We start from the raw sequence: 18,406 nt of genomic DNA, 5'->3' as shown, positions 1-18,406 counted from the left end.
TAAACATTTCCACGTTTTATTTAGTTTTTAGTGTTCCATACCTCACTTGGTAAAAACAAAACCCTTATAGGATCACGTTGTTGTCCGTCTCTCAGACTGGTTTTCAGCTTCTACTCTACCACAGTTTTGACATTAAACCTACATCTACATCTACGTGGATACTCTGCAAATCACATTCGAGTGCCTGGCAGAGGGTTCATCGAACCACCTCCACAGTTCTCTATTATTCCAGTCTCGTATAAAACATGGAAAGAATGAAGACACACATCTTTCCGTATGATTTCTGATTTCCCTTATTTTATTGTGGTGATTGTTCCTCCCTATGTAGGTCGGTGTCAACAAAATACTTTTGCATTTGTAGGAGAAATTTGATGATTGGAATTTTGTGAGAAGAGTCCGTCACAGCGAAAAATGCCTTTCTTTTAATGATTTCCAGCCCAAATCGTGTATCATTTCTCTGAAACTCTCTCCCATATTTCGTGATAATACAAAACTTGCTGCCTTTCTTTGAACTTTTTTTATGTACTCAGTGAGCCCTGTGTATTAAGGATCCCACACCACGCAGCATATCCTAAAAGAGGATGGACAAGCATAGTGTAGGCAGTCTCCTTAGTAGGTCTGTTACATTTTCTAAGATCTTTGTTGTTTTGGGTGAAAACTGATACAGTATAGGATTTTTAATTGCCTTTTGAACCATGTTTCTTATATTGTGGCAACTGATAAAGCTTTCACAAAACAAGACAAGTAAGCAGTATTTGTCTACATTCTTAAAAAATTTGAACTGATTCACAAAAGTCTCAAATATTGAAGAGACACCCGTAAAAAACTCAATTTTTTTTAATGTAAAATAAAAAAAAGCTAGATCATACAAGTTTAAAGTACAGAAATGGCGAGCTTCAAAAACCTCCCAGAACAACATGTTTTTTATATGTAACTCCAAACAAAGTGAGATTTTTTTCAAACTGTTATGACTTATCTTAGGTGTAGGTCTGATGCACCGGTGGCCCAAATTTGAGCCGCCAGTCTCGCTTCAGTCCGGAGTTATATAAGGGTGACTGTTTTTGCATGTAAAATCCTAATGGTACACATATGCCTGCTGAACATTAATTTTTGCCAATTAAAATGTTTTGCAAAACAAATTAATTAGCTTGCCCAATTTGCCTGGGCACCACCCCATCTCCATTAATCAGAACATTGTTAATATACCGTAACATAGCTACACTAAGACATCTTTGAATGGCTATACAAATGGCAAATGGCCACTGGCCTAGGTTAAACCAAAAACTTTTCACCCCATGTTCATAACTCAAATAGGAAGAGAGTGCCAAGACACATCCACCCCCCCCCCCCCCCTCAAACTACGATTCTGTGTGTGGCCTTATCAGACATATTTTTACAGTGCTTTCACACTGTAACATTTAGGTTTGTACAGCACCTTCTGTGCACGAGTCGTGCTCACACTTGGCCAACTTTTATTATATGCTTCAGCCTGAGGTGTCGCATATGCTGTCATTAGCAGTTTTCACCTTATTTCTAAGTCATCGTCAGATTATTTGAATATATTACACAGTAACTCAACAATATAATAAAAAAATTACAAAGTTCTCTGTACATTTCCCTAACTCTGCATTCATTTCCATGTGCTTTGCCATGACAGTAATTGTATGTGACTGCATTTGTGGTACAGGGTTATTCTCCCTCTTACCTGAGTTGGTAAGACCTGCAGTTGTAAAAGAATGGCCTGCAGTGGTAGTGTCTTGTCCTGTTTTATCCTGAATGGTGCCATATTTTCTGAGAATTATTCATTTTGTCCATACCATCAACATAATTTTCCTCCTCCTTTGAAATATATCAGACAATTCGGGAATGACACCTGTTTCTCCACAACTGTTGGTATTCATCATCAACAGTAAAATCCACTACAGTTTTAAAAATTATTTGTTTCTAAAAAGGAAAGCACAACCAGTTTATGGACCCGTGTCCCATCTTAAGGTACATCTGCGCAAAGATTCACTACTTTGCTATGCAAATTAAAATAGCATTGTATGTCCCAATGCCCGTGCTAGGAATCATTTGACACACATTTCTCTTCACAGGACATTGACAACTGTTATTATTTGTAACCGTTGATAAAATCTGGACATACTGTGCAGATTTTGAGTCGCTAATTAGTGAATGTTTTTGCTGAGACACCTGAAGGTGGGACACAGGTCCTGCAACTGGTTTGTTGTTTCCTTTTTTACAATCTTAGCAAATTTTAATAATTGATGACTTCTGGAAAGCTGAGATATGTTTTCAGTCTTGTGTTCTTCCTGTGTGCTCAATATCTCAGCTACACAATGAGACATTACTTTTACTCTTTCCATTATTTGTATTCCACTCAGTACTTTCCAGTATCATGTCAGTAACAATTTAACTCAAATTTATGACAATAGTTAGGTGTATCCTGATTTGTCTGTGAGTGCTGTCTTGTTCTGCCCTTTCGTGAGGTGAAAATTATTTGTTCACATGTCAAAATGAAAACTGTCTGATGTTTACACTCTCTATGTGTTCCAGGAAGTGGAAAAAAATAAATACGCATCAACTGATACTTATGTCGCCCACATGACTATCGAGAAAGATGTTGTTCTTCTGACGGATAAAAGGATAATGTACATAGTGCACGACCTATTTGGAGCGTGGCAGGTAAATAGCTAATCATTTAATTTTGTTTTATTTTCCACTTGCACTTATTTTTCAGTGCTGACTATAAATTTAACATACTGCATTCCTGATTAAAGTTGACATTATGCATCATCTAACATAAAGTAAATGGCCTTCCAGGTTGAATGGGGATACCCTTGGGAGATCTTAGCAGAACCACGATTAATCGAGAAGGGTCTTTTGATATGTTCTGTCGGAGCTCATAAGAGGCTCCGCACATTTTTCAGCTCGAGGGACAGTGGGAAGATGCTGCTCATCAAGGAGCCAGAGCGGCGGCAGGTGAGTGCTCCGGTCATCGAAAATAGGAGTTGTGTTTTTTAAATAAGTATTGTTTCAATAATATGAGGGCTGTTGTAAGAGTATCCAACCTTATTTTTTATTGTTGAAACCAACAATGGTATCAGTGCCCACATGCTCTCTGTCTGTTGGCATACACAGACCGTAAGCCTGATTTTTTGCCACGACTGCAGAAACGACCAGCTGTTGGCTAGCTGTTGACAAGTAAACGTGTGGTAGTGTTAGTCGTTCGATCTTCTATTATGGAAAAAAGTGGAACAAAATTGTCGCACCAAATTTAGCTTGGCGATTCTGAAGTTCGGCCAGACTGCAAGATTTGACAAGTGTTTGGGGAGGAAGCAGTGGGTACCATACACATAAAGAGTGGTGCAACTGCTTCAAAGATGGTGCTCATCAGTGAAGAGTGATGCATATTTAGGTAGGCCCTGAACACGTGCAAATGGAGTTGTTACTGGTCGTGTAAGGACTCTGGTAATTCAGGGTAGATGAATCACAATCAGAGAACTTGCATAAAAGGTTAAAATTAGTAGTAGATCCATTCATTCCATTTTAACAAAATATTTGGACGTCGGGAGGATCTCGGCAAAATTTTTGGCAAAGTTGCAATCGACTGAGCAGAAGCAACGTCATTAGAGAGATTGCACAGGACGTGTTGGACGCTGTGAACAGCACTCCCAACTTTCTCAACACAGCGAACACTGATGATGATTCCTGGGTTTATGGGTACAACCCAGAATCAAATTTCCACCAAGTTCAGTGGAAGCATCCATTATTCCCAAGACACAAAAAAGCGAGGCAGGTCTGTGGCAGTGTGAAAGTAACGCATTGACGTTGTCCATCACGAGTACATCCCAGAAGGTATTGACGTCAATAAGTAGTATTATCAAAAGTTTCTGTGCCACCTTTGTGAAGCAGTGAGATGCAAATGGCCACACTAGAGGGCAGCAGGCTGTTGGGACCTTCACCATTGTAATGCACCCACTCGTCATACTCAATTCTTTTAGAGTTTTTTGCTCAAACGCAAAATGGCTGTGTTCTACAGCCTCCCTGTTCCATGACCTAGTTCAGAGTGATTGCTAGCTTTTCCATAACCTGAAAAAGACTGAAAGGGACCGGATTTCAAAACAGGGATGACATTGCGCAGAATTAGATGGCGCAGCTGTGCCCCTTACTGAAAAAGGCTTTCTGGTGATATTTCGGGCAGTGGCAGCAGCATCGAGAGAGGTGTGTAGAAGCTGCAAGGGATTACTTTGAAGGTGACTAGTGTCAAAGAGTTGTATATGATTAAAAACTGATTTTATAAATATAAGCTGGATGCTTTTTGGGCACCCTTCATAAACATGTGAAGTGAATCTGTAAAACAATTTTATTGTTATGTGACAGCCTACATGTTTAAAGCAACTTTCAACATCATTTCCATTAATACAGGGCTATTACAAATGATTGAAGCGATTTCATAAATTCACTGTAGCTCCATTCATTGACATATGGTCACGACACACTACACATACGTAGAAAAACTCATAAAGGTTTGCTCGGCTGAAGCCACACTTCAGGTTTCTGCCGCCAGAGCGCTCGAAAGCGCAGTGAGACAAAATGGCGACAGGAGCCGAGAAAGCGTATGTCGTGCTTGAAATGCACTCACATCAGTCAGTCATAACAGTGCAACGACACTTCAGGACGAAGTTCAACAAAGATCCACCAACTGCTAACTCCATTCGGTGATGATATGCACAGTTTAAAGCTTCTGGATGCCTCTGTAAGAGGAAATCAACGGGTCGGCCTGCAGTGAGCGAAGAAACGGTTGAACGCGTGCGGGAAAGTTTCACGCGTAGCCCGCGGAAGTCGACGAATAAAGCAAGCAGGGAGCTAAACGTACCACAGCCGACGGTTTGGAAAATCTTACGGAAAAGGCTGAAGCAGAAGCCTTACCGTTTACAATTGCTACAAGCCCTGACACCCGATGACAAAGTCAAACGCTTTGAATTTTCGGCGTGGTTGCAACAGCTCATGGAAGAGGATGCGTTCAGTGCGAAACTTGTTTTCAGTGATGAAGCAACATTTTTTCTTAATGGTGAAGTGAACAGACACAATGTGCAAATCTGGGCGGTAGAGAATCCTCACGCATTCGTGCAGCAAATTCGCAATTCACCAAAAGTTAACGTGTTTTGTGCAATCTCACGGTTTAAAGTTTACGGCCCCTTTTTCTTCTGCGAAAAAAACGTTACAGGACACGTGTATCTGGACATGCTGGAAAATTGGCTCATGCCACAACTGGAGACCGACAGCGCCGACTTCATCTTTCAACAGGATGGTGCTCCACCGCACTTCCATCAGGATGTTTGGCATTTCTTAAACAGGAGATTGGAAAACTGATGGATCGGTCGTGGTGGAGATCATGATCAGCAATTCATGTCACGGCCTCCACACTCTCCCGACTTAACCCCATGCGATTTCTTTCTGTGGGGTTATGTGAAAGATTCAGTGTTTAAACCTCCTCTACCAAGAAACGTGCCAGAACTGCGAGCTCGCACCAACGATGCTTCCGAACTCATTGATGGGGACATGCTGCGCCGAGTGTGGGAGGAACTTGATAATCTGCTTGATGTCTGCCAAATCGCTAAAGGGGCACATATCGAACATTTGTGAATGCCTAAAAAAACTTTTTCAGTTTTTGTATGTGTGTGCAAAGCATTGTGAAAATATCTCAAATAATAAAGTTATTGTAGAACTGTGAAATCGCTTCAATCATTTGTAATAACCCTGTATATAGTTGATATTCCTGAGACATATCGAGTCTCACTTGTACCTATGATAGTGATGTAGGCTGAAGCAATGAATTAAAATTTGTACCAGTGCCAGGATTCAAATCTGGGTCTCCTGCTTACTAAGCAGATGCTCTATCCATTTGGCAATACTGAATTTAGAAGGGGAATAGCAATGGGCTGAATTTGTATCGGTGAGGGGAGAAGACTGTGGTCGCTCGTGTAGCTGTGGTATTGTAGTGCCACTGTGGCATAACAAATAGTGCATGTGCCTTACATTGTTTCCACTAATGTTACAGCACTTAGCTCATCAGACGAAATATAAATCACTCCGTAAACGAGCATAAAAATTCGAATATGTAGATGGTGGAGAATTGCTACCTTGTGCTCACGTGGCCCTCCACTGCTGGTAAAGTCGTGGTAATAAGAGGCTATTGCTGTAAAACATTTTCAAAAACATATATATTTAGTTACTGTCACCCTCCATATACTCCCCTTCTATATCCGTACAATGATCCATTGAGAGAAACAGTGCTGAATGTCTTCCTCTGTGAGCTCCTTCATTGTGCGTGCCGCCTTCTCTTTCACTACTTCAGCTGACTGAAATCTTGTTCCTTTTAGTGCACATTTGACCTGGGGGAATAGATGAAAGGCACTTGGTGCTAGGTTAGGCAAACAAGGAGGGCAGCCTAATTCTGAGATGCTACACTTCACTAAAAACCTCTTAACAGACAATTTGGTATGAGCCGGTGTGTTGTTGCGATGCAGTTGAGCAAGTACTTCAAGACAGTAATGTTGATTAGTAGTTTGACCTCGAGGAACCTAGGGTGGATAAAAATATACCGCTTTTAATCTCAATTTGATTCTTAGAGTTTTTTCAGTCTTGGTGAATGGATTGGCACTTAGTTTATGGGTAATAACAGAAAAACAAAGATTCGTCACGTTATCCCTCTTTGCAAGAAATTAGGATAATTTTCAGTGGTATCGAAAGAGTCAGTTCGAGTACTCTCGTGAGCTTCTTTTTGTTTGATTGTGAGAATTTTCAGCACCACTTCCTCATCTTAAATTGGATATGTAAAATATGCCTTACGCATTCTGTGTAAATATCTACAGTTTCTGCAGTCGATCGAAAACTCGACCGACAGTCATAATGAATAAGATTACATAGTTTTTCATTTTGTATCTATTTTTGATGTTGAAGAGTGTCCTGAGTGTGTGTTACGTTCAGCGTCTTCTGAGCCATCTTGGAAACCACTCAGAAACTCGCTTACACGATAGTCTTCATCATACACTTCTTTTAATTACAGATAGGTTTCAGTCGCAGTATTTGCAAGCTTCGTGTGAAACATCATGGCAATTTGTTGCTCTGTTATTACACTTATCATGTTTTTGGCAAAACAAAATAGCAGTTCTTACACAAACGTAGTCTACAGCCACACTGATTTCTCTACAGGCACCAGAGATGCCGCATTCCGTGGAGAAAGCTTCACACTTCACAGCTATTGGTCATTCAATATGGACACATGTGTACCTATTCTTTTGCAGTATCTATTCCATTATTTTATTGCCACATCTCATATGCAGAGATGCTACAGAATGGCAGAAATGAGCTATGGCGTTTGGATGTGCTCCTAACCACACCATGAATAAAGTTGCTAATTTTGGTGCTATGTCAACACAAACTGTCCAGTGTGTCTAGAAGAAAAAGTGTATCACTTGCAGACACACAACACTGTGTAAGATCCCTGGTCAAAAAAAAGGTCCTAATCTACAAGGACTGGAGACAAATGTTTATGCTTTGTCAGTGATACTTGGTTTCAAACAGGTGTGAAATGACTGCTGTCAGTGAATACAGCTCCATCTCAAATAGTTCCCACATGTACATTGTGAAAGCAGCTTCATGCAGTGGACATTTGAAGTCACTGTGATGACCAAGGGAAATGCATAAATTCATCACCGTGCTCACAAAAACGAGTTCTGGATGAAGAGAGCAGTGCGAATAGGTGCCCTGTCATCACGGAACACGGTGTCGAGATCAGGGAACAAACATTTTACTGTGTGGTGGGCCTGATTGGCCAAAATGTTCACACAACCCTTAGCAATAATGTGACCTTTGCAGAGAAACTGTGGACCTGTGGAGTACCACACTATGGCTGCCCAAATCATAACCGATCTCTCGGGAGAAACACTCGGCCAGACATCAGAAACACTGTGAAACGAGACTTGTCAAACCAAACGATGTTTTTCTATTACTCCATAATCCAGATTTTATGGTTGTGGTAGCACATTATCCTGTTATGGGCATTTTATTCACTGATTAATGGTTTTGGAATTCCAGCTTACCCTGCAGTTTCTATTTTACGAAGCTCCCTTTGTGTTACGATATTTTGTCACAATCCTCTTTACTGACCATCCTTACAATCACTCAACATGCACACACTTTCATCCTCACTGCAGCTTAGCAGGTGCTGTTTCCTGTACGCAAAATAATTCATTGATGGGATTAATCTGCAAATACCAGACACTCCAACTTCCTTAGTTATGGAAGCACTGACCATATGAACACAACAATTTGCCCACTTTTGAATTCATTTAGCTCTAACACAGTGCACTCGCAACTACGCAGAACAATATTCTGGCTGTGAATAACACTTGCAACTAATTGAGAACATTGCACAGGTGCTGTTTGAGGTCAAATACGACAGGTCAACCTGCAGGCTTAGCTAGCAGCATATGCATTTATGGTCAGGTGCGCATTTATCGCGGTGTTTACGTATTTTTGTCCATCCCCTAAACCTCGTAAAAGGCTAGTGTTCACAGCAGCACATAAAGCTGCAGCACTACAGTGGGTTAAACGACAGAGAAACTGGACAGCAGCTGACTGGGGGTGTATGCGAGGGTGGTTTGAAAAGTTCTCAGAACGGAATAGGAAAAAAGTACTTACATCACTGAAACTTTTTTTATTTTACAATGAAGTCTCCTTGTAGATTAATGCACTCGGCCCAACGATGTTCCAGTGCCTCGATCCCATCTCGAAAATGAGTTTCCTCCAGGCTTGCCAAATAGTTGTCAAATCCAGCTGTCAGTTGTTCGTTTGAAGTGAATCTTCATCCACCAAGAAAAATTTTCAGTTTTGGGAAGAGATGGAAGTCTGATGGAGCCATATCAGGTGAAAAAGGCGGGTGTGGCAATTCATACCTTAGTTTGTGTAATTTTGCCATGGCAACGGCACGTGTTTTTGATCCAGTGTCAAGAGTTGTGGCACCCATTTTGCAGATAATTTTTTTCATTTCTAATTCTTCAGTTAAAATGTGATAAACCGTTTTGGGTGACATCTGGCAAGTGTGAGCAATTTTATGCACTTTGAATTGGCGATCATCCGTGACTGTTTTGTTCACTTTTGCAGTGATTTCTGGAGTAGTGACACATCTCGGCTGACCACTGTGCAGATCACCATCCAAGCTATCCCGTCCAAATTTAAATTCATCTGTCCACTTGACAACAGTTGAATATGAAGGAGCAGAGACCCCCAGTGTATTGTGGAAATCAGCATGAATGTCCTTTGCTTTCATACCTTTCTTTACGAAGTACTTAATCACTGCTCGAATCTGTCCAACTGATGCATTAGATCATCAAAATCCTTAGCTGGTTGAAGGTCCCTGCCCATAATGCTCCAAACGTTCTCAGTTGGGAGGCAGAATCCGATGGCCTTTCTGGCTAAGGTAGGATTTGACGAGCACAAAGACAAACAGTAGAAACTCTCGCAGTGTGCGGGTGGGCATTATCTTGCAGAAATGTGAGTCCCTCGTCATGAAGGGCAACAAAACTGGGCGTAGAATATTGTCGACGTACCGCTCTGCTGTAAAGGTTCCGTCGATGACGACAGATTAATAGGTAGAGGAGTACCAGTTCTTTGGCCTGCATATTCCCCTGACCTCAATCCAGTGGATTATTATCTCTGGCGGCACCTTAAAGAATTGCTCTATGCAGCAGACCGTCTAGATGCAGAAACTCTTCATTGACATCTTGTAGAAACCTGTGAAACCATTTAAAATGGTCGGTGATTATTTGATAGGGTGTAACAGCCAATTCCATGAGTGGTGCATTTTTAAAAGCAAAAGGTGGACATTTTGAGCATTTATTATTAGCTTATATGTTGCCGAGCTCCAGTCACCTAAATTGTAAACGTTGATTAATAACTCAAAAATGAAGGATTTTCAGACCTAAAGGATGTATCATAATTAATGGTGTAAACACATGCAGTTGAAGGTACGTGATACTAATAGCAAAGAATCTTAAGTATATAGGTCTGCAAACAACACATTTGCAAGATAATTGTGACTTTGTGGCCACTAGGCACCACTCACTTGATTCTGTGTAATCATCATCCAGGTTACGAAAAGGTAAGAATACTGTACAACATGAAGAAAAGTTATTAGAGACAGTTTAGTTGAAGTATAAGTGTGTTGAGTAAACACGACTACTCGTAGTTAAAGGTGGTGTTCAGTGTTGTCCTTCTGCCCGGATGCAGGCCGGTACCCATCCCCAAAAAGAATTTAAAGTCCTTTCAAACGCATCTGGATCACTTTGAAATTCTTGACAAGCATTAACAAGTATCTACTCCAATACTTCAACTATGTTAACCAAGTGGCAGTCACTGTACCCTTAAGGTGGCTCCAAACACAGTCACAGAAGGTGATCTTAGAGACCACAGTACAGGTTCTCCTCACCCAATCACATCTTTGGCCATATCAGTGCATTAGTCATCTCACCGTAGCAGCAAAACGTGCTGGTGCTCCATTATACATGTACCACATCATCTGACATCGCTCTAAGGAAACATCCTCAAATATTTCTGCAAGATGCCACAGAAATTGAAACTAATTCTATGCATTGAGATTGTTTGGGAACGTTCATGGCCCAAGACTCTTGCACGGCATGTGGGTTGGAGACCAGATGACTCCAAACTTGAGATTTGTGATAATGGAACACACTATTATGAACGAATCCTACTTCAGCTGTAAATAAAATGTTTTTGTCAAATGTAGGATTGCATACAGATTGTTGTTGCATCCACTGACAGGACAGTAAGCCTTCTTGTGGAGATTCCTGGAGAATGTGCAGCTGTTTCCAGCACCACATTTACAAGCACAGATGTAATTTGTGCAGACCTACCCGCTCCCACAGTTTCTCGGAGATGTTGATCCACCCTTGTAAATGTTTGACTCTTGGAGTGCTTTAGAACAGAATATGCATCTCGGTACAAGCATGCAGCCTCCCTGTGCATTGCTGTTAGCCCTACCATATGGGGAATGCATGTCTACATACTCCTCATTAGTATAATTTTCCACATTACCAGCAACACGTACGATGCAACTGTCGCTCGGTAGACAGCTGTCGTGAGTGCCACTCTGACTGTGTACTGTACTGTCATATCCATTCTGTTTACAGTTCCACATCTCAAGTACATAAACAAAGACCACACCACAGACCAGCACGTGATGTTTACACAGAATGATGACAGTAGTGACTGGTAATAACAAAGTCGCAATTATATTGCAAATGCTTCATTTTTGCAGACCCATGTTCACTGAGACTTCAGTGCTTCTAGGATCGTGTACTTTAAACTTTATGTGTTTATACTATTAATCGTGATACGTCATATATATTTTAGTAAGGAACTGGGTTGCCATAGTTAGTAAAACTATTTGTGGAAACCCTGTACTGGCAAATGCTCTTACTTCCAACTGGGGACATTATCGGGTCTGGAGATGGTGTTACACAGTATTAATGTGATATATGTGGGGGTGACCAAATCTGGTTGTTCAGTGTGTTTATCATACTGGAAAACTGGCTCCTGAATTCCATTTTCAAAAAAAAACACCATCTGGTTTGGCAAGTATTGCTAAATGCCATTGTCATGGAACCTGGTCTCTGAATCATTTTTCTTATTTTTTATGCAGGAACTAGTGGTAATCACTAGGCACCAGATTAGGTTGTAGGTTTATAAAGTTGTTCCCAGCTGTATAAGCAATGAGGTCTTGTGTTTGTTCAGCTGTATGTAGACAGGCAGTGTCGTGAACCAAAATAAATCTCCCTATTGAGCTTTCCATATCAAGTGTTTTGACTGCTCCATACATATTACATAATGTCGTACAATACTGAATTAATTATGTTAGCCTGTGGAAAAAAATCCACGAGCAACCATATCCCATCACAAAGCAGTGTGTGCATAATTTTTTTGCGCTCCAGTTGTTCGATTGAAATCCACTTTTATTGGTGATCTTGAAATCATTCATTCTATGAGTTATTGTCTGGATTCTGGTTTAATATGAGCCATCTATATTTCATTTCCGGCTACAACTGGATTTAAACATTCAACACCTTTATTACTATACTGGTCAAGGAAATTCAGAGTATTGGCTACTTGATCACTTTTGTGTTCCTCACCCAGCATTTTTATTATATACATTATGTATTATGTATACAACTTCTGGTAGTTCAGGTGATCTGTAAGAATTTCGTAAAGAAAAATTTTCGAGTATAGGAAATTCTTTAGCTGAGGACAGAATTGTAAAGTGTTCATTTTCTCATACTTTTGCATGAACTTTCTGCACCGAACCATCATTGATGACAGATTGTAGCTCACTTTGCACTTCATCGTGAACATTTGAACACTGTAAGCCATTTTCTTAGCATTCGATTACTTGTAGCATTTTCTCCACACATTTCACTATACTCGGAGAAATATCTGCCGAATGGAGTAGGAGGATAGCTAACACTTGCAAGCACTCAGTTTGCATCGTTGTCTGCAGCTTTGCAGTGGCCATGTTTAGAAACAGTACTTACGTAAAAAACGCACATTTTAACCTGCATCCCGGTGTAAATATGCTTTTAACCTGCCCAATATCAGGGTTCCTGGTTCTTGCCAGTGTACAGCAGTGGCTGACAAAGAAACTCCACAATGTAGGGAACTAAAATTTTGTCATCTTCAACATTTTAGAATTCTTATTGGTACTTTCCTCTTCTTGCATATAGTTTGTAGCCATGTTTTTGTTTATTTGTTGTCTCTTAAACTGTTGCATCACTGTAATTGTATCAGTCAGTTTTTTAGATTTCTGTAGAAGATTGGTTTCTAAAATTTTCAGAGACTGAACAACTTTAATTCCTTAAAACTTTGTTTCATGTATTAATAAATATTGTAACTGTATTAGACTTACTGTATTGTAATTACTCATTCAATATTTCTGTTTTTAGTGGCTGTTTAATAAAATTACGGAAATGATAAAGAAGTGAAAATAATCTCTGATGGGCTGAAGGCTGCAACGTCTTCCTGTCGCTGCTCACGTTAAGAGGGAGTGCGAGCAAGAATTGCCGTGTCTCGGCCACTGTTCCTTTTGCTTTATATTAACAGTACAAATGCTAACTTAACAAAGCAATTATGCTTAAATTTTCTCTGAAAAGTATTCCAGCTTTTTAGGAAATGTCTGAAATGTGTAAATGAGGTCACTTATTTTGGCTCTGGTAGTGTTTAGCTGCCTTTTGGCAAATGTTTATGCAACAATGTGCAATGTGTTCATTTTATTTTTTGGAAAAGGGCTGGTGTGACATGTGGAGTGAGTGAGTGTTGGTTGCAGTTTTTATGCACGGTTGTTGCAGATTGAAATATGCTGACTAGGGGAATGAAATAATAATGAAAGTGATTGTTTCACATTGTTACTTAAGAGGAACTATTTACTGTTCATTGTTAGTTGTTGACTGATGTGAGAAATGTTAAATCATATTGTGCTGGACTATTCGGTTGCATTACAACATACCAGGGAACAATGGGGCACAAGAGTGTCAATTTGTTTCTTTTATCTACAAATTTATTTATTCATTGCTGCCTTTTGTGATTCAGATGCTTACAATGTTTAACCAAAGTGTCTGAATCAGGTAGTTTCTTCACACACCAAAGTTTAATATTTTGGTACTGTTTGTTTTGTTACTGAGAGTATGTGTGTAGTCATATTTTTGAGAGTGCTTAGCTTTTTAAAACAATGTTTGCACAAGTCACCCGGAAAAAAAGACTAGAATATATCTTTATTTTTTAAGTGTTCTTTACACTTTTTGATACTGAGCCTTTTTACAGCATACTAGAAATCTGTAGTACTTAATTTATAGCATCCACTCTCATGTAGTCGTCCTAAGTTTAATTGCACTGTCTATGTGGAGGAATGTGTGTCAGCGTTTGTTTGCTTTTTGGATGTCAGGGCTTTCTGTGGAACATTGCATAAAGAACACAAATTAAATGCTTTTGTTGTATTCAGTATGGTTGCAATGAAGGACATTAAAGAACAGTTCAGAAACAAGTGGTACTCTGTGTATTTATATGTTCTCTCCCTTTCCATAACCCATTACATTTGTTACTTTGGACATTATACTTTCTAGAGTAATAGTACTTTTAACTCCTTCCTTTTGAAACCATATATAGACTGATTATGGTAGCGCCTTTTACATTTAAATTAATGTTTACATTACTCCACAGTAATGATCATGGGAGACAGCAATACCAGCTGTCAGCAAAATTTGAGGGCAGCCTTTTAGGTTTTTTACAAAAATAATGTCATCAACATTTTTTTGTGCAAACTATTTCATTGTTTCTCAAAATATTTGTCTTTGAAATTTATACACTTTGGTCATCACTAGAACATGTTCTGGAAACTTTTTTTTCTGTTATAAAGTTGGAACCACAAAAACATGACTTTGGAAGGACTCAGCATCTTGAGGTGATGTAAATACTTACCAAGCTGTTCTTTTTTTACTTAAAGGGACAAAAAGAAGTCAAATTGTGGTAACTCAAGTGACTACAGGTGATAAGACAGTATTTAGAGGAAAAACAATCAAATATATCAACTTTTGGATGTGGTGACATCATGATTAAGAATTGTGTGATGGTCCTGGTTGCTTTTTCTAATTTCATCATTGACTTGTGGCAGTCAAATTGTTTTACACCATTTGGCAGTGACTGTCTTTATATCACCAGAAACAAAGGTCACATCATCTCCAGTGTAACAAAAGTAACACGCCGTAGTTTTCTTAGAAGTGTCTCAGGAACAAACAACTTAAATTTCCAGTTTCTTGGAATGCCCAGAGAGTTGACTGCTGCACAGTTTCCATCATGCACAAATATATCTAAGTTTTGTCTTGTGTTCCAATGTTGTATAGAGATTCTTTATCTCCTGAGTCAAATTATTTTAGCATTTCCTTACACCAATTGAAGAGAACCTGTTTTTGAGATCTTTTTTACAATTAAATGTTCATGGAAAATTGTACAGACAGCAGCCTTCAATGTGCAAAAATGGTTCATCATCCGCCTACATGAAAATCATCACTGACAGAAGAGAGATTGTAATTTTCTACAAAAGGATTCTAAACAGACTTTTCCAAAGGTTATTGATTATTGCATGTTGAACATGTCAATCAAAGGCATTTTCATGGAGTGAGACCTTTATGAAAATTGTAAAAAGTCATACTACGAAAATGTTCATATTAAATTTCCGGTTTTATAACATTGCTTCTTCAAACACACACTGTAGACAAACTGCTAAGGTTAATTCTGAGCTGCCATTGTTTTGACAATAGCAAATGACAGATATTTTTTGAAGTAACTGCAGTGTCACTTTCCAATAGTGCCTCAAAGGAAAAAATTGTAAATGTGTCATTTACAACACACTGTTATTAATCAGCTTCATCCTCAGCCAGTAGGACGTATTGTGAATGTGGCATCAGTGCAACGAGATGCACACTCTGCCACGTGCTTGTCACTATGACCACCTCCTGGGAAGGATCTGTAATATATGACTTGGACAGAATTAATATGAATTGATACAAAATTATTTCCAGGGGCAGATGTGGATTCTGACCACAATCTATTGGTTATGAACTGCAGATTGAAACTGAAGAAACTGCAAAAAGGTGGGAATTTAAGGAGATGGGACCTGGATAAACTGAAAGAACCAGAGGTTGTACAGAGTTTCAGGGAGAGCATAAGGAAACAATTGATAGGAATGGGGGAAAGAAATACAGTAGAAGAAGAATGGGTAGCTCTGAGGGATGAAGTAGTGAAGGCAGCAGACGATCAAGTAGGTAAAAAGACGAGGGCTAATGGAAATCCTTGGGTAACAGAAGAAATATTGAATTTAATTGATGAAAGGAGAAAATATAAAAATGCAGTGAATGAAGCAGGCAAAAAGGAATACAAACGTCTCAAGAAGGAGATCGACAGGAAGTGCAAAATGGCTAAGCAGGGATGGCTAGAGGACAAATGTAAGGATGTAGAGGCTTGTCTCACTAGGGGTAAGATAGATACTGCCTACAGGAAAATTAAAGAGACCTTTGGAGATAAGAGAACCACTTGTATGAATATCAAGAGCTCAGATGGCAACCCAGTTCTAAACAAAGAAGGGAAGGCAGAAAGGTGGAAGGAGTATATACAGGGTTTATACAAGGGCGATGTACTTGAGGACAATATTATGGAAATGAAAGAGGAGGTAGATGAAGATGAAATGGGACATATGATACTGCGTGAAGAGTTTGACAAGGCACTGAAAGACCTGAGTCGAAACAAGGCCCCAGCAGTAGACAACATTCCATTAGAACTACTGGTGGCCTTGGGAGAGCCAGTCATGACAGAACTCTACCATCTGGTGAGCAAGATGTATGAGACAGGCGAAATAGCCTCAGACTTCAAGAAGAATATAATAATTCCAATCCCAAAGAAAGCAGGTGTTGACAGATGTGAAAATTACTGAACTATCAGTTTAATAAGTCACAGCTGCAAAATACTAACGTGAATTCTTTACAGACGAATGGAAAAACTGGTAGAAGCAGACCTCAGGGAAGATCAGTTTGGATTCTGTAGAAATATTGGAACACGTGAGGCAATACTAACCTTACGACTTACCTTAGAAGAAAGATTAAGAAAAGGCAAACCTACATTTCTAGCATTTGTAGACTTAGAGAAAGCTTTTGACAATGTTGACTGGAATACTCTCTTTCAAATTCTGAAGGTGGCAGGGGTAAAATACAGGGAGCAAAAGGCTATTTACAATTTGTACAGAAACCAGATGGCAATTATAAGAGTCGAGGGGCATGAAAGGGAAGCAGTGGTTGGGAAAGAAGTGAGACAGGGTTGTAGCCTCTCCCCGATGTTATTCAATCTGTATATTGAGCAAGCATTAAAGGAAACAAAAGAAAAATTCGGAGTAGGTATTAAAATTCATGGAGAAGAAGAAAAAACTTTGAGGTTTGCCGATGACATTGTAATTCTGTCAGAGACAGCAAAGGACTTGGAAGAGCAGTTGAACGGAATGGACAGTGTCTTGAAAAGAGGATATAAGATGAACATCAACAAAAGCAAAACGAGGATTATGGAATGTAGTCAAATTAAATCGGGTGATGCTGAGGGAATTAGATTAGGAAATGAGACACTTAAAGTAGTAAAGGCGTTTTGCTATTTAGGGAGTAAAATAACTGATGATGGTCGAAGTAGAGAGGATGTAAAATGTGGACTGGCAATGGCAAGGAAAGCGTTTCTGAAGAAGAGAAATTTGTTAACATCAAGTATAGATTTAAGTGTCAGTAAGTCATTTCTGAAAGTATTTGTATGGAGTGTAGCCATGTATGGAAGTGAAACATGGACGATAAATAGTTTGGATAAGAAGAGAATAGAAGCTTTCGAAATGTGGTGCTACAGAAGAATGCTGAAGATAAGGTGGGTAGATCATATAACTAATGAGGAGGTATTGAATAGGATTGGGGAGAAGAGAAGTTTGTGACACAACTTGACTAGAAGAAGGGATCGGTTGGTAGGACATGTTTTGAGGCATCAAGGGATCACAAATTTAGCATTGGAGGGCACTGTGGAGGGTAAAAATCGTAGAGGGAGACCAAGAGATGAATACACTAAGCAGATTCAGAAGGATGTAGGATGCAGTAGGTACTGGGCGATGAAGAAGCTTGCACAGGATAGAGTAGCATGGAGAGCTGCATCAAACCAGTCTCAGGACTGAAGACCACAACAACAACAACACAAAATTATTAATTGAAAAGGCATTGTTCATAAATTTCTACTAATAGAACAAATGTTGCTGACCATTAAAACTAAACAAGCAGCAGGATAACAAATACCAAAATTTTACTTATCGCCTTTACGTGGTAGAGTAGTGAGGATACAGAATCAGTCCATGCACAACAATTCACAGTACCAATATGCTAAAAAAATGACACACGTGAAAGTGCAATTTCTCAGGGTATTGTATCTCAGATTATACTGATCACAGAGATAAGGGGCAAGTGTTTTCGATAGCCTTTGGTGTAGTGACCATTTTATACCTATCAGAAGAAAGGGCGTGCTGTAGTGGACCAGGATCAAAATATAAACATTACACACTTCTTCCAGCCCAGGCAAAATGAGCAAATCTGTTAGTTTGTTCTACATTAGGTGTAGACTTTGGGCAGCTTATAAAAGCACCATTGGTTCATCAACATTTTCTGAGAAAACGCTGAAAAATGCATGATTTTAGGGCACGAAAAGTGAGGATGGGCACTTCTATAATTTCTGTTCATGGCTGACTGTCAGAATCTTCACCATACATTCT

The 18,406-nt window shown here is 39.5% G+C and overlaps 1 protein-coding gene across 1 annotated transcript in view; it reads left to right on the top strand.

Moving 5' to 3' along the window:
- The window catches only part of LOC124719041 (vacuolar protein sorting-associated protein 13), a 447,369-nt gene extending 433,253 nt beyond the window's left edge, over window positions 1–14,116 (top strand). The window contains exons 60-62 of the mRNA XM_047244711.1: window positions 2,557–2,685; window positions 2,824–2,982; window positions 13,023–14,116. Coding sequence (XP_047100667.1) covers window positions 2,557–2,685; window positions 2,824–2,982; window positions 13,023–13,061 — 327 coding nt within the window. The 3' untranslated portion in view covers window positions 13,062–14,116. The remainder of the gene's footprint in view (window positions 1–2,556; window positions 2,686–2,823; window positions 2,983–13,022) is intronic.
- The last annotated feature ends 4,290 nt before the right edge of the window (window positions 14,117–18,406 follow it).

This window comes from Schistocerca piceifrons, chromosome 10 (genome assembly GCF_021461385.2).
Source record: "Schistocerca piceifrons isolate TAMUIC-IGC-003096 chromosome 10, iqSchPice1.1, whole genome shotgun sequence".
Taxonomy (NCBI): Eukaryota; Metazoa; Arthropoda; class Insecta; order Orthoptera; family Acrididae; genus Schistocerca; species Schistocerca piceifrons.
The sequence above is the reverse complement of the archived record's forward strand: the minus strand, read 5'-3'. Positions and strand labels throughout refer to the sequence as shown.